Source organism: Balaenoptera ricei, chromosome 12 (assembly GCF_028023285.1).
Source record: "Balaenoptera ricei isolate mBalRic1 chromosome 12, mBalRic1.hap2, whole genome shotgun sequence".
Taxonomy (NCBI): Eukaryota; Metazoa; Chordata; class Mammalia; order Artiodactyla; family Balaenopteridae; genus Balaenoptera; species Balaenoptera ricei.
This window is the reverse complement of record NC_082650.1, coordinates 77,378,430-77,394,301: the sequence shown is the minus strand read 5'-3', so window position 1 is coordinate 77,394,301 and position 15,872 is coordinate 77,378,430. Positions and strand designations below refer to the sequence as shown.

General features: G+C 42.2%; 1 protein-coding gene and 1 long non-coding RNA gene across 7 annotated transcripts; one reads left to right on the top strand and one right to left on the bottom strand.

The window, feature by feature from the left end:
* Positions 1 to 6,471: 6,471 nt before the first annotated feature.
* On the bottom strand, positions 6,472 to 7,436 carry LOC132376155 (uncharacterized). Its single transcript, XR_009506231.1, has 2 exons — positions 6,873 to 7,436; positions 6,472 to 6,612 (listed from the first exon to the last, which is right to left on the bottom strand). It is a non-coding gene; the product is annotated as an uncharacterized LOC132376155 (long non-coding RNA).
* TPBG (trophoblast glycoprotein) lies at positions 7,305 to 15,611 on the top strand. Of its 6 annotated transcripts, XR_009506229.1 has the most exons (3): positions 7,536 to 7,724; positions 8,441 to 8,545; positions 15,553 to 15,611. XR_009506229.1 is itself a non-coding variant. In XM_059941738.1 (2 exons), the coding sequence occupies exon 2, from the start codon at positions 8,773 to 8,775 to the stop codon at positions 10,030 to 10,032; it is 1,260 nt and encodes a 419-aa protein (XP_059797721.1). In that variant the 5' UTR covers positions 7,305 to 7,372; positions 8,441 to 8,772; the 3' UTR covers positions 10,033 to 11,124. The 6 variants fall into 6 exon arrangements, 5 of the variants coding, with proteins under 5 accessions (XP_059797721.1, XP_059797720.1, XP_059797723.1 ...); XM_059941738.1 differs by lacking the exons at positions 7,536 to 7,724; positions 15,553 to 15,611 and adding an exon at positions 7,305 to 7,372 and having other exon boundaries at positions 8,441 to 11,124; XM_059941737.1 differs by lacking the exon at positions 15,553 to 15,611 and having other exon boundaries at positions 7,574 to 7,724; positions 8,441 to 11,124.
* Positions 15,612 to 15,872: the final 261 nt, after the last annotated feature.

The following is a 15,872-nucleotide window of genomic DNA, read 5'->3' as shown; positions in this document are numbered from 1 at the left end:
TGTGGATAGAGAGATTATAAAAGGTCATGAGAAAACTTTTGAGGGTGATGAATATGTTAACTTTCTTGAATGATGGTTTCAAGAATGTATGTATATGTCAAAACTTATCAATTTGTTCACTTTAATTATATACAAAAGAAAACTGAAAAAGAAACCAAATATTAGGATTTGTAAAGCTGAGTAGTAGACACAAGCTTTTGTTATACAATCCTCTGCTGTTATGTGTTTTTTATATTTAATAACAAAATATTTTAATTCAATTAAAAAAGAAAACTAGATTTCCCACACTTGAGTTAATTGATTTAATAAACAGATGGAAACAATAAGTTTCCATGAAAACAAGGCTTTTGTCTGTTTAATTCATCATTGCATCCTCAGTTCTCAGGACAGTGCCTAGAAGCACTTATGCCCTCCAAAGTTATTTAATCTAACAAATAATGAATAAACTCAATTTATTCATAACTACTGATTATTTTCTTATTTTAAGGAAGATTTCCAATTCCTTAGAGTAAAGCTTCGAAGTTTTGGAACAATTTTAATGATTGCCTGTACTGTGGAGGGTGCCAAGAGAATAGGAAACCTTCAGCATATATATAATTGCTTGTATTCAGGCAGCTTGCAACACCAAAGCCCTACTGCTTGTTGACAGGTGGAACCCTGATTATTGAACACTTACCGGTCAGTGGCTGTGCCATACTAGTTGTAAACTATTTTGAATATCGCGTCTTTGCAAATGTCATCACACCAATATTTTGTGGGTTCAAGTACCTCCTGATGTCACACATTCCTCCAGCAGGCTTTTGTTCAAGTTCAGTAATAGGTATCCTCTGACATGCCCTTTGCACCCAACTCCTTTATTCTACCATTTTAAATGAATTAAAATATTTTGTTATTAAATATAGAAAACACATACTCAACACCCACCCACTGTTCAGGCCATATGATTTGATGCTGGCTTGATTTTGTCTCTCTAGTTAAACTCTTTAACTTCATTCTTTTTTTCACTGCCAAGGTAATGTGATAAAATTCTATTCCAAAATACACAATATTTTTAGCCTTCTCTTCCTGGACTTTTATATGGGGAGCTAAACCAAATCTGATAAATATTCACTTATTGGCTTTGAATATTTCAAGCAGTGCTAGCAGGCAACTTATTGACCTATGTGCTTTAGCTCACTGGATAAGACTTGTAAAATAGATTAGAGACACCTGGGTCATATATCTGAGTTTTGGCCCAAGTCTATCTGCTGAACCTCTGCCATGGACATGCAATAGACTGCCTGTCAATGTGCCAGGATTAGAAAATTTTTAAGGAAAATTTCTGGCTTTGGAGGTGGCTCTGTTTGGAAGACAAAGTGAATTCCATACAAAAAAGCTACATTAGTAAACATTTATTGAACTGTATTAAATTTAATTGAAATTAATTAAATTTGGATGGTAGCTACAACTGCAACTGCTCCCATTGCTTGGCTGAATTCCAGTTTTGGTTTAGAACCCAGTTTGGGCAAGGACTAGAGAAATGGAAAATCTTCAATGTCAACTTCAAAGTTGAATTAATTTACATTAGAAAAAGAGTATTAGGTAACACTGCTGATTTAAATATTTATCACAATTTCTTTTAAAAAGACAATAATTTCAACCAAATAAGCCAGGTCTTCTTCAAGCAAATAAATTCACTGTTCTATCCTTTACTCCAGGTATTTTTCAGCTTCCTTACAGTCAAATTTGACTCTTCAATCTAGGGTTATTAGGATTTCTCTTGGGCATCATTTAAAATAGAGAAACTATCTATTATATTACATGTTTTAGAATTATAAATGCCTGTATTCTCGCCTCCATATTGAATAAATTACCAAGATTTATAGATTCTACCTCTTAAGTATCTATACAGGTTACTTTCAAACTTTTTAAAACAAGTATTTTATAAAGCCCCTTTATATAAAGCATATCTTCACACCAATTTTAAAATATATATTATACTAACTATAAGAGGGAAATAAGAGGAGCATAATTAAATGTTAACTAACATGTAGTATAACATATAAATAACTATACTAGAAGATCTAATGAAGTGGTAATTTACTTCCACCTACTTATAAACAGGCTAGGATTTAAGAGAAATTAGACTAAGATTCAAATGAATAGTGAAAAGATAATAGTTTGCCTTTACATTAGACATTTTGAAATAAGAATTACTGTAAATGCAATAAATACAAATGCACACTAATACAGTTGGGTTGTATTTGTGTCTCAAATAGCATGAGTGGCATAGCTGTCAGAGATAAAATTTTGGTAGAGTCCCAAACAAAACAATAATTTTTCTTCAATGAACATGGTAGCTGCATTCCTGGAAAATTCAGTGTATATTAAAACCATTTTTAAAAAAAATTAATTTATTTATTTTTGGCTGTGTTGGGTCTTCGTTTCTGTGCGAGGGCTTTCTCTAGTTGCGGCAAGCGGGGGCCACTCTTCATCGCGGTGCGCGGGCCTCTCACTGTCGTGGCCTCTCTCTCTCGTTGCGGAGCACAGGCTCCAGACGCGCAGGCTCAGTAATTGTGGCTCACAGGTCCAGTCGCTCCGTGGAATGTGGGATCTTCCCAGACCAGGGCTCGAACCCGTGCCCCCTGCATTAGCAGGCAGACTCTCAACCACTGCGCCACCAGGGAAGCCCATTAAAACCATTTTATAACTATTTGCAATTTAAATGTAGAATGGAGTTGTTTCTAGGCTGAGATGATTATAATCAGGTTTTTCACCTACAAGATTGCCTAGATGGATACTTGAAAGTCATGTGGGAAGCAGCATAATTTTTCATTGTATGATATTGTCTCTCTAATTGCAGGATAGCTAACATCCCTGTCCTGTACACCCTAAAGGCCAATAGCTCTCCCCAATGATTGTGGCAACCAGAAAATGCCTCCACAAATATCCAAAATGCCCACTAGGGGCCGTGTCACCCTGTTGAGAACCACTGGTCTATATAATCTGTTCCTGCCTTGTCAATCTTTTAACACTGCTTTAGTTTAGTTCTCCAACATGCATCACTTGGATCTCCCAATTTCTCTCCCTGCCCTCAGTCTCTCTGCCTATAACCTACCCTTCAAACAGATTGCAGAGGTGATCTTTGTAAAATGCACATCTGATCACGTCGTTCCCCTGCTAAATATCTTCGCAGGCTCCCCAGCTCTATAGGATGAAATCAAACTTTTTCCAATAGAGGGCAGTAATCTGATCCCACCGTGTTTCAAATCTGGCCTTGTACCACTCTCTCCAATGCAGTGCTGTGCTCTTCCCCACGTAGTCTCTAGAACTGAACAAGTTCTCTAAGTCTTTTCACCAACTTGCCAATCTTTTGTCTAGCAAGTTCCTACTAATACTTCAAAATGCAGTTCAGGCATTACTTCCCCCATGAAGTCTTCTCCAGTCTCCCCACTCCACCACGACCCTTGCAGTCACCATATGTTTTGTAACTGTTAGGTAGTGTGCCTTCACCACTAGACTGTGAGTTATCTGAAGACAGGGATTTTTATCCTATTTACCTCTGTACCCCAAGAACATCAAATAGCTGGAGGGCGTACAGTAACGACTTAAAAAGTTAAATACACTTAAAGCTGAATAATCCTGTAATGTTCACTATTTGGAAAGTTCTGCAGATTGTTATATAATTGTTTTATTTATGTTTCAAGGTTTTCTCATCCTTGAAGAATCACATATTTACATCCAGTTTAATCTTTCCAATTTTACAGCCTTTTAGCTTGTTCTTTCTTTAGTATTTATTTAATTTCTGATAAATCCTGAAATGTCTTTGCTATATTTTTCTTTTACTAGCTCCAACCCCCATTGTACTGACTCATGAAACAAATATGTCCTTTTCAACCCATTCCCTAGTTAATATTTTACTTAATTTAGTTTATATATCTCAGACAAGAAGCTTATTTCTTTCTCAAATGATTTGAAATCAGCACATGAGAAGAGTTTTCTTTTTAATCGTTAACAATTAAAATATATTTTTCCCCCCAAATTGACTGTCAAGTTGATTGTTCTGGTTTTAAGGGCTGGTTCACGGTTTTACGACATGTGTGTTTGACATTCACCAATGTTTGATTTTGTTTTAGAAATTTTTTGGATTTGAGAGTGTTCACCTTTATCAACTCCTTTGCTAATTTAAGGCAGAGACCAAAATTAACTAGTCTTAAATAACCTTGATGTTTGTCCATGCTGCACCACATGGTTTCTCTCTTCTAGTTACTATGAGGGTAGCCATAATCACCCATCATTTAAAAAAAATACATTATTCCTTGCCTTCCCAGGATTTAGCAGCAATATTTCAAAAATTTACTAATGACTTTCCTTTGGGTCATTAGAAGAAAAACGGTTCCTGCAGAAACAATGTGCTAAATAAATAATAGTGCGGAGACATTTTCCTGGAGGCTACAAAATGACCTATGAAATACACTAGATTGGTTCTTCTCCATTAGGACATTCAGATCCTTCTTATTTTATTTTGGAATGGAAGAATAAATGGGGGAAAATGTGCTCTGAAATTCTCTGTTCTGCTTTAGAGCATGTAAATAGCATCATGCACAAAAAAATTTTCAAGCTGTCAGGAGTAAAGCAAGTATGATAATTCCGGATAATTAGATGCTGAAGACAATCAAAATAGAACTGATCCTAGTAAGCTTTTCTCACTTGAAGGAAACTTCTTTAAAAAGTAGTTACTGATCTTAATGTCTTTCAATAGGGCAGTTTAAAAATGTGGCAAAACAATCCACAGTACGGAATATTTTGCAGTCTATAAAATAAAGAAGAAAGCATACCTATATGTATGGACACAGAATGATATATGGTTGTTTTAAAACTAAAAAAAAAAATCATGAATAATACATATACTATGATCCCATTCATATAAAAAATAGCAAAAACAGAAGTAAAATATATGCAAAGAGAGAGATTGGAAAGATACACATACTAAACTGCATTCAATGTTCTGCATTGAAAGCTCTTGTTTCTGTGTTTCTTCCACCAGGTTATGAATTCCTTTGTCACCAGACCAAATACAGGATGCCCAGTTAAATTAGAATTTCAGGTAAAGAACAAAATTTTTTAGTGTAAGTACATCCCAAATATTGCATGGGACATATTCATACTAAAAAATCATTCATCGTGTATCTGAAATTCAAGTTTAGCTGAGTATCCTGTATTTTTATTTGCTAAATCTGGCAACTCTACTTGAAGGAGACCTTGGACTATTCATCCTTGGATTCCTATCACTAACACAGTTACAGGGATATGGTGGGTGCACAATAAATGGCGAGAGGGCGAGTAATTAAGAAGAATACAAAAATAACAGGCAATTTTGCCTGTTATCTCAATTCTCATGGAAATGCCATAACGTTTTATTAGTGGTCCTATTTTACAGATTAAGAAACAGAGGTATACAGAAGCCACACAATGCGTAAGTGGTGGAGCTAAAAATGACCCCAAATTTCTGAGTCCTGATTCAGCAGCCATAACCAACTGCCAGCTGCAGGCAAGTAGAAGAAAATCAGGAGAAAGAGAACCAGGGGAGAGGCTTTGGTTGTGCCTAAGTGATACAGAGTAGGACTTTGCACAAACTCCTCAATTTTGCCTAGAGGCGGAATGTGAGATATTTAAGAAAAGCAGACAAATCTGGGCCTGGTCCCTACCTCCACCACACATTAGAACAAGTTACATAATTTATTCCTGCCTCAGTTTTTCTCCTCTTTAAAACTGCAGTGAGAGAACCTACCTGAGTACTGATGCGAAGAACAAAACAGATAATTTCTGTAAAGTGATCAGCACAGGGCTTGGCAAGTAAAAGACACGGTCAATGCTAGCTATTCTCAGTTCAGAGCCCCAGTTTTTTCATTTGTAAAACAGAATAACAACACGAATTAGAAGACAATAGTACTAATGGTATCTATACTGCCGAGTTGACTCTAAGATCGGATGAGAATATATCTTTCTAAATTCTAAAGTGCTTCTCACTCTCCTTAACAGAGCAGAACCAGAATTAATATCATGCCAGAGCATTACTACAGTTTTTTTCCCATGAGTAATTACTTTTGTCTAAAAATTATCAAAGAACTGATTCTTTTCGGTGTACAAAGTTCTATGAATTTTGACACATGTATAGATTTATGTAACCACCACCACCATCAGGATACAGAACATCACTACAGCTTTTCAGATTCTTTTGTCAAAGTGTTTCACATGCGTGTTAAAAAACACTTTTAAAAACAAGAAAAAGAGATTTAGATAAACGTGCTGAAGACACAAGTGAACGAAACTGGCTTTTTGCACAAACCGTTGCAGTCTCCAACCCCTCCAGGTCTTGTCTGGGGTCATTTTGGCTATTGGCTCTGCAGACTATCTCTTCCCACAAAAGTAATAAGGAATCAACTTGAGAGTTGGGGCCTTTTGTCACACTAAAGGCACACGTCACAGGCACAAACTTCGGCATTCTTTATTCGATCCTTTTCAGATTACCAGATCTTAATTTCCCCAACTGTTTTCTCTAATTGCCATTTTCTTTCTAAAATGAACAAGCCTTGAATAACCAGCACCTTCTCATCCTTTCAGGGAAGTTATCTGATGGGGAGAAAGGAGATACAGAGTCACTGAGAGAGCAAGGATTGAGCTTGCAGGACCCCAAACCTCTCCGATGTAACAAATCCCCCCTATACTCAGTCGTTCAGAGTCTCCTTTCCCGACTTCAGCCTCTTGGGTTCCCTGCCTACCTGGCGCCTCCTGGGGCGTTACACATTGGTACCAAACTTCTGCTCTCCCCAGGCGGCCTCCCTCCCACTCCCACCCCATGAGCTCTCCCATCTTAAGTGACTTGCACTGACACATCGCTGCTACATCTGGTGAGCGGGGCGGGTCCGCTTTCCGGGTGACTCACGTCCTCTCTGTATGCCTTTTGTTTCTAGGACGCTTTGGCGGCCGTTTTCTTCCTTCTGCTTTTAATTTGGGGATAGGGAAAAGCTCATGAATCAAGAGTGAATCTCTTCTCCACCAATCTTTCCCCCCTTCTTCTTAAAGTTAGCTCTCTCCCTTCACAAGTTCCGTAACTATCCGGAGAAGTGCGGGGGCGGGACAGGTAGGGACGCGTTAATCACACCTAAATCTGAAGTTGGCAGTCTAACGTTATCACTTTGGTGGGAAGACTGCGAAACTCCCTTGCAGGCTGCTGGGCGTTTTACCGCTGCCGCTGTGCATTTTCAGCTCCCTTCTTGACGCCGCTGCTTCGCGTTGCTCTGTCACGCCTAAATCTACCCGGTTACTGCCTTAAGTGCCCGAATCAGGACGAATTCCACGAGACTCACCAGCGGTTTTGTTCCTGTCCAAGGTAAGTCCAGTATGCAAAACGAGGAACCACCAAAGGATGTCGGGGAAGGGGGAGAAGAAGGGATTCCCTCACCTTTTCCGGCGCATTCCTCGTCAGTTTCCACCAGGAGGAGGTGCGCAGCGCAGACCCCCCCCCCTCCGCCTCCTTTATTCAATCCCCCCACCGAGGTCTGCCGAGGCTGGCCCCGCGGCCGGAGCAGCCCCTCCGGCAGGCCTGCCCTCCCCCGCCCCCCGGATTGGTTTTTCCCAGCTGCGGAGGTTGGGCCTGGGGCTGGGGTGCGAGGAGAGTCGGCGCGCAGCTCGGACCCGAGAAGTCCCCGCGACTCTGGTGGGACCGGGAGTTGTCTCGGGAGGTGAGCGGTGGGGAGCGGGCGGAGGCGGCGGCTCCGGGGCCCCTCCCCACCCTCGGGCAGGAGAGGAGCGCAGGTCCGGGTTCCGCCGTCGCTTTGTTCGCGGCCTCTCCCCTCCCTTTTGGAGAGGACTGGAACGCCCTCGGATCCGAGGGGCTGGCGGGGGCGCCGGCTGGGGGGCGCCAGCTATCCGCTCCTCCACTTAATCCGAGAGGGTTCTGAGAGATCAAAATACTCCTGTAACGGGAAACTTCCCTCTCATCCTCACCTGGACCGGGAGGAGAAGTCCGGGCGGGGGGCGGAGACCCCGGAAGGCAGGTCGTCTGCGGAGACGGTGGGGGGAAGGAGCTGGGAGAGTGAGAAGTTTGGCCGGGAGGCGCTGGGGATTAAGCGAGAAGTTCGATGCGGGGGAGGGGGGGGGGGGGAACGAGTCGGATCGGGAAAGGCGGAGGGCGGGAGCTGGAAGGGTATATATAGCAGGGGCCGCAGCAGAAGGCAGACTTCGCGCTCCGGCATCTCGGGTCGCGCGCCCCTCTCCCGGGTACGGATCTGCGTGTACGGATCTGCGTGGCGCGCTGGAGGCGGCGAGGCTCGGACGGGCTTAAAGGAGGGAGGTCTCGGGTACCGAGTGGGGACGACTTGGCTGGCAGAGGCCGGTTCCTGCACTCGGGGAGCTGCGGGCGCCGCTGCCCCTCACGCTTCTCTCCCGCTTGTCCCAGGTCGCGCCGCGGATCCTGCGCGAGGCGCCAACAAAAGAGGCGAGGAGGTGCCCCCCGGGGGCGGCCGCTGGAAGCGGAGCGCGGAGCTGAGCGTCCCGACCCGCCGTGCGTACTTTCTGGAGGGAAGGGGCGGGGGGCTCGGCCCCGGGAGGGGGACGCCCGGTGGCGAGGGGCTTAGCCAAGTTCCGGCGGCAGCGGCGGCCCTCCTCAGCTTCCACAAGAGGAAAGTTTTCTCCGGACGCTTCCGGCCGGCCCGCGTCCTCCGGGCCCAACCCCCCGAACCTTCGGAGCGGGCAGCGTCCCAGCCCAGCTCCGGGGAGACCCGAGCCGCGATGCCTGGGGGGTGCTCCCGGGGCCCCGCCGCCGGGGACGGGAGGCTGCGGCTGGCACGGCTGGCGCTGGTCCTCCTGGGCTGGGTCTCCTCGTCCTCCCTCCCCTCCTCCGCGTCCTCCTCCACCTCCTCGGCGCTCCCGGTCTCCGCGGCGTCCGCCCAGCCCCAGCTGCCGGGCCGATGCCCGCCGGCGTGCGAGTGCTCCGAGGCGGCGCGCACCGTCAAGTGCGTGAACCGCAACCTGACCGAGGTGCCCGCGGACCTGCCCCCCTACGTGCGCAACCTCTTCCTCACCGGCAATCAGCTGGCCGTGCTCCCCGCCGGGGCCTTCGCCCGCCGGCCGCCGCTGGCCGAGCTGGCCGCGCTCAACCTCAGCGGCAGCCACCTGGAGGAGGTGCGCGCCGGCGCCTTCGAGCATCTGCCCAGCCTGCGCCAGCTCGACCTCAGCCACAACCCGCTGGCCGACCTCAGCCCCTTCGCCTTCTCGGGCGGCAACGCCAGCGTCGCGGCCCCCAGCCCCTTGGTGGAACTGCTCCTGAACCGCATCGTGCCCCCTGCGGCCGAGCGGCAGAACCGGAGCTTTGAGGGTACGGTGGCAGCGGCCCTGCGAGCGGGCCACGCGCTGCGCGGGCTCCGCCGCCTGGAGCTGGTCAGCAACCACCTCCTCTACCTGCCCCGCGACGTCCTGGCCCAGCTGCCCGGCCTCAGGCACCTGGACCTGCGCAACAACTCGCTGGTGAGCCTGACCTACGTCTCCTTTCGCAACCTGACACACCTCGAAAGCCTCCACCTGGAGAACAACGCCCTCAAGGTCCTGCACAACGGCACCCTGGCAGAGCTGCAGAGCCTGCCCCACGTCAGGGTCTTCCTGGACGACAATCCCTGGGTCTGTGACTGCCACATGGCGGACATGGTGGCCTGGCTCAAGGAGACAGAGGTAGTGCAGGGCAAAGCCAGGCTCACCTGTGCATTCCCGGAAAAAATGAGGAATCGGGTCCTCTTGGAACTCGACGGCTCCGACCTGGAATGTGACCCTATCCTTCCTCCATCCCTGCAGACGTCTTACGTCTTCCTGGGTATTGTTTTAGCCCTGATAGGCGCCATCTTCCTACTGGTTTTGTATCTGAACCGCAAAGGGATAAAAAAGTGGATGCATAACATCAGAGATGCCTGCAGGGATCACATGGAAGGGTATCATTACAGATACGAAATCAATGCGGACCCCAGGTTGACAAACCTCAGTTCTAATTCGGATGTCTGAGAACCACGCGAGGACAGAACGACGACAACTATGCATGAGACGTAGACTTCAGCTTTTATCCTGTCCTAGGCTGGCTCCACCTCCACCCTCCACTGTAGCCGCCACTGACCTTGACTGAAAGCAGTGAAGGGAATTTGCTCCCTTCTTACGTAAAGTTTCTTGGTGTGTTCTGCTACTGTAAGACAATGCACAACTGTGCTTAGTGTTTTATCCTCTTCCTTTTCTGGGAAATCAACACGTCTAGAGGGGTGTTTTCAAGTTTCAGCATGAACATGGCCTCTTGGCTGTCTGTTTCTCTTAGTACAGTTCAAGGTTATCAAGTGTACTCCCACAGATAGCATTCAACAAAAGCTGCCTCAACTTTTTTGAGAAAAAGACGTATTTCATAAATATCAGTTTTATTCTCATGTACCAAAATCGCGGAGAGAATGATTGCATTCCATAAACTGCCCGCAGACCTTAGCAAGCTCTTCAAAGTAAACTCCATAGCACACAGGAGCGCCTGCATCCGAGAGCATGCTTACATTTTCCTGTTCTGCATATTACAAAAAATAACTTGCAACTTCAGATAACTTCTTTGACAAGTTACTTTTTTGATTGCAGTTTATATGAAACTGTGCTGAAGTTTTTTTATAAACTGCATCCGAGATCCAGCAAACTAAATTGTTCAAAAAAAAATTCAATAAAGATTCTTAAAAGAATTACAGTTGTGTTCAAGTTTCCTATTTGAAAAAAAGATTAGGGGCAGTGATATTAAAGGGTCTTGGTTCTGATGATAATTAAGGTATTAGTTATTATAGCTGAGAATGAAATGGGAGCAGTGTCATACAGACAGACTCCGGAGATAGTTTTGAGATGGTGGATCCTTTCAGGGTTTACATAGAGAATTTGAATATTCATGTGAAAGTTAATGCTATTCATTAAACAATTTTGTAAAAGCATTATAAAGTTGGTAAGAGGGAAGAGTTCTGTATGATAAGCAGTTCACAGTGTGGGGCTTTTTCTAGACTAATTAAGTTGTTAGGACAGAACAAAATTATTCACGTAATAAAACTCTCCATGTGAAATTGATCTGTGGATTTTTAGAGCTGAGTACGAAACAAATATAATGCAAATAAATGTGTGAAAATGAAGTGTCTTAAGACAGAATATTGTAAAATAAAAGATTTAAAAGAGTAACTTTAAAAATTTATAAGGTCATAATGTAAATTGGAACTTAGATTTTCCTGAGAATATATTTTTTTAAATGCTTAAAATGGAACCTATAGGGTTGATAGTTTGATTATCAGAGACTCTGCTAATGTATTTTAAAAATTGTTATGTTTAGGATATGAATTTGAGGAAATAACCAGAGATAACTGTCTATGTGTCTCAACTAATCATAGGTTCTTATGTTCAGTTCAGCACTTAAGAATTTGGGGACATTTTGATTTTAGCTAAACTCTATGTTAGTGTATACACCTTTGTGAAGAATAAATCACACTTAGGTGTAAATAAAAGCAATTGGTTAATCAAGTGATATTGTCAATAATAGACAAGATTTTCTTTTTTTCAGAGTTTTTTATATTTGAAATAAAATTTAGGTTTCCATACTTTTATAAATGAAATAGGATTAGATAGTACTTTAGTTCTAGAAATCTTTTTTTACAATAGAAGCATAGAAACCTTTTCCCTCTTTGAGTTAAATTCAGAAGTTTTCAAAATAGAGCTAAAAATATCTGAATCTGTTCCTTGTTTAGATTAGATTAGACAGACAGAATATGATGTTTTAATTTTAACTATATTAAGTTTCTTAACGCTCATTTTATGAAATAGTATGCATTACTTTGGGGTTATACGTCAGATCCTATAATTACCTAAGAAGAGGTTAAATATATGGTACTTAATATTCCATTAAACATTTTAAATGTTCAACAGGAATTCGTAAACTGGCTGGCTGCCATTATTTCCTAAGGTTGATGCCAAAACATAGCCAAAAACTAGCGAAAACATCTAATAAATAAAAGCACACCATCTTCGGAATACACTGGCGATGGGCTTTCATTGGTAAGTCTGCTGTTATTGTAGAAAACAACAAATTGTAATATTTATAGAGTCTCCGTTCAGAAGAATGATTTCTCCTTCATCATGTGATAATCTAACAGTTAAAAACTGAGCTCTATCTAACATCCGGGAAAGCGGTAGATTTGTCAGTCTAGCTTTTCTCGTCATCAACTCACTGAAGCAGAATCTGTGATACAGTGAAGCCAAGTTTCTGCCCATTAGGTGATGGCTTTTTTGAAGTTTATGATTTCCTGCTGCTTTTTCACCCCCTTGCTTCTTCCTTTGTATAAACTTCCCAATTTTATATCATATCACTGCTTGCTCTTCCCCAGTACATGGCAGTAGACATTCTTAAGGTAAAAAATATTACTGTTTGAAAACAATTGCTATTGTGTAGTCATAATACTCTAAGTCTATAAGCTTATAAGGCATTCTGAGTTCCTTGGCAGATAGGTGCTATATAAATCCAATAAGGATTATAGGCAAAAAAGGAAATGAAAGTATCGCTTTAAGTGCACTTGTTTTAAACACTGTTCCTTAGTACCATTATGCATTATTGATCCTAGAAACCTACAAATAGTCCATTTTTAAAAATTATTTTGGTTGGTGATACATTTTATTACTCAGCTTAGCAAAGGTTTCAGCAGAAAACACCCTTCATTTATCCTTTACAAGTTTCATTTGAAGAAAGTTAGAAAAATACTTAAAATTTAAGTACTTCATAAATCCCTCAATTTAAAAAGCTATTAAAATGTGCAATACATTTCAATTTAAAGTGGCAAGAATTTAGGCTAATACAGCTATTTGACCCTGAATTGTAACTCGTCCCTTTCAATGTAACAATTCAGTTTGCAACATTAATATATATATCATCAATTTTGCTGCCCCATGGGACTCAATGGTGACCCATGAGGCACATTTACACCTTATAACTGATAGATCTTTCTTATAAAATAAGGAGTCTTTGAAGCACATTTGATAACATTTTTTAAAGAAAAAAGAGCTACTTAAATTGATACTACTGATAATAGACAAGATTTTCTTTTTCTTTTTTTTTCAGAGGTGGAGAAAGGATTGGTTGAAATAAATGGTAAATTCTTTTAAAATACCTTGATTGGCAGCAAATGTGGATTATGCTCATCTCAATATTTAATCGGAAATAAGTTACAGCTTTGTTTTCTGACTTTTTAATTAAAGTGGGTGGGAAAAAAGCAGGTCCCAAATGAACTACGATTGTTTCCTTAGGGATTCCGTTTGACTCTGTCCCTTTTGGACTAAGGTTCCAAATACGAGGCTTACCTTCTTTAGGACATCAGAGGCTTTGCAGCTCTAGCTTGGGAATCTTTCCTATCATTTCTGCTGGTTTGCAAGTTAAAACCAGTTTGGCCCGTGCTTCCTTTCTGCTCCAAAATCCAGCCTTCAGAGAGCAGCACCCTGCAGTGAAGAGAGACATTTTTCAGATGAGATTCAAGTTTCACTTTTACACTTGTGCAAGGATCTTTCACAGTAAAGGGGAGGGAAGGAGGAAATTATATTTCTAGATCATATATGAAAAATACCTTGATGATGTATTTTTAAAATCTTTCAGTAATACTGCAGCACTGCACTAGAAAATAATTAGTTTAAGAAAATATATTCTGTATTGTCCAGGTGATCCTGTCTTTTAGGAGGAGAAAAACAGCTCCTTGAGGATGTTTTGTACAGGTATTTTTCCATCCCTAGTAATGTTTGATTAAAAATGCAGGCTGGTTTTATGTTTTGTTTTATCTTAAAACATTTTAGCAGCTCTAATTTTGTCATGGGTTAAAAAAAATCTAGATTTTAAAACATATTTAATATATGATTTATGTATTTTTGACAAGAAAAAGAATTCTTAGTATTTCAAAATTGGATGGGCTCTTAAATGTGTCAAGCCCAGTTTCCCATTCTATAAATGAAAACCTGATAATTGTGACATATTATTGTTATATAGCAACAACCAGGACTAGATCTCAGGGTTCCAGACTCCCTTTCTAGTTCTTTTTTTGCCACATGGTGGTATTGCTAATTACCTACCTTGAGACCTTTGAAATTCTCTTGTCTAATTTAAAAAAAGGCAATTGACGTGAATTTGTTTTATTGTTTTTGCTTTGTGCTCAAACATTCACTATATTTGTTTAAATTTCACTTTCAGTGCATTCAAAAAATTAGTTTCAGACCCCTGAATATGCTTACATAAAGCTCCTCTGAGTCCATAGTATGATAGGAAATATTTCGGAAATTTAATGGTGATATTTCTTTGGAAGAGAAAAAAACTCTGGAAAGCTGTGCTAGCCTGTGTAATTCTATCTTAAAAGATGAGTTAGCTCAGCTGGTGAGAACACCAAACAAATGAGACCAAGTTCACGGGCCGTGAAGTCGGTCAGTCACCAGGTGAGCTGTCAGCTTTGCACGCTCTGCTCGGCTCTCCCGGCTGGCACCCACTCCAGGTGCAGGCTACCACCCATCCTCTGAGGACCGAGACCAAACAGGGAATCCAAATCGACGGAAATCCATCATCACCCTGGAAAACCAGCGGACTGACGGGCCAAACCCCAGCAGCTCTGCTGCTGCTGTGCCAGTTCACTGTCTCTACATACACAGGACCAAACTCATGACAGTCCCTATGTCCTGTAGCATGCATGCCACAGATCACAAAAGGTTTCTCATCTTATGTGAATTCTGAGAAAAATCTATCATCAGTGCCTTTTAATGTGTCACGTGGGAAATTCATTAGGTTTGCTTGGCTACTGAAAATGAAAATGTGGTATAAGATTCAGGACCATGGTTACCATGTCACAAACCCGTATGTAAGTGTTTATAAAAACAGAAATGCAGTTTAGCTGACATTTTCTGATGATAGGATTTATTGGTGGTTCCTGTTTGGACTTGGTGAATGTAAGGATACATTTGCTTTTAAGGAAGCCAGAGCTTAAAATATAACCAACTATAATATTTTTTGTGAAAAGTAAATATTTGAGAATATGTTTTCCAGAACCTGAAGATGTTATCAAGATAGACTTTTTTTTTTTTTTTTTTTATAAAGAGGACACAAGTGGAAGCAGTTAATTTTTTTTTTTAAATTTATATATTAATGGCTGTGTTGGGTCTTCGTTTCTGTGCGAGGGCTTCCTCTAGTTGCGGCAAGCGGGGTCCACTCTTCATCGCGGTGCGCGGGCCTCTCATTATCGCGGCCTCTCTTGTTGCGGAGCACAGGCTCCAGACGCGCAGGCTCAGTAGTTGTGACTCACGGGCCTAGTTGCTCCGCGGCATGTGGGATCTTCCCAGACCAGGGCTCGAACCCGTGTCCCCTGCATTGGCAGGCAGATTCTCAACCACTGCGCCACCAGGGAAGCCCAAGATAGGCTTTTTTAAAGTGGAAGTTTACAGTTCTCCTGAACTCCCTTTCGCCCCCCGCAGTCCTGTTTGCACAACTTTGTGTTTTCTTCCCCTAAACAGAACCACGATACATAACATTTCAAGGTGACGACTTGCACACAGGAGAACTGGAAAGACTGAAACATCAGGTCAGTCAATTTACAAACGTTCCTTTCTATGTGCAATGTAGATTCTCTGAGTTTGACAATACAGCTAGTTAAATGCCTTCAAGGAAGACTTTAATCTTTCAGTTAGACACATTCTGTAGTTATTCTTATAGATCATGGCAAACACATGGCTATCAAACATTTAAAGGACATATTTTTAAATTAACTCATGTTTCTCGTAGATTATTTAAAAATACAGTGGGGACAAACACCATGAATAATCCTATCACTAAT

What these genes read in the sequence shown, in the direction of transcription:
- TPBG (XM_059941738.1), top strand. Translation starts at nt 8,773, where the DNA reads ATGCCTGGGGGGTGCTCCCGGGGCCCCGCCGCCGGGGACGGGAGGCTG.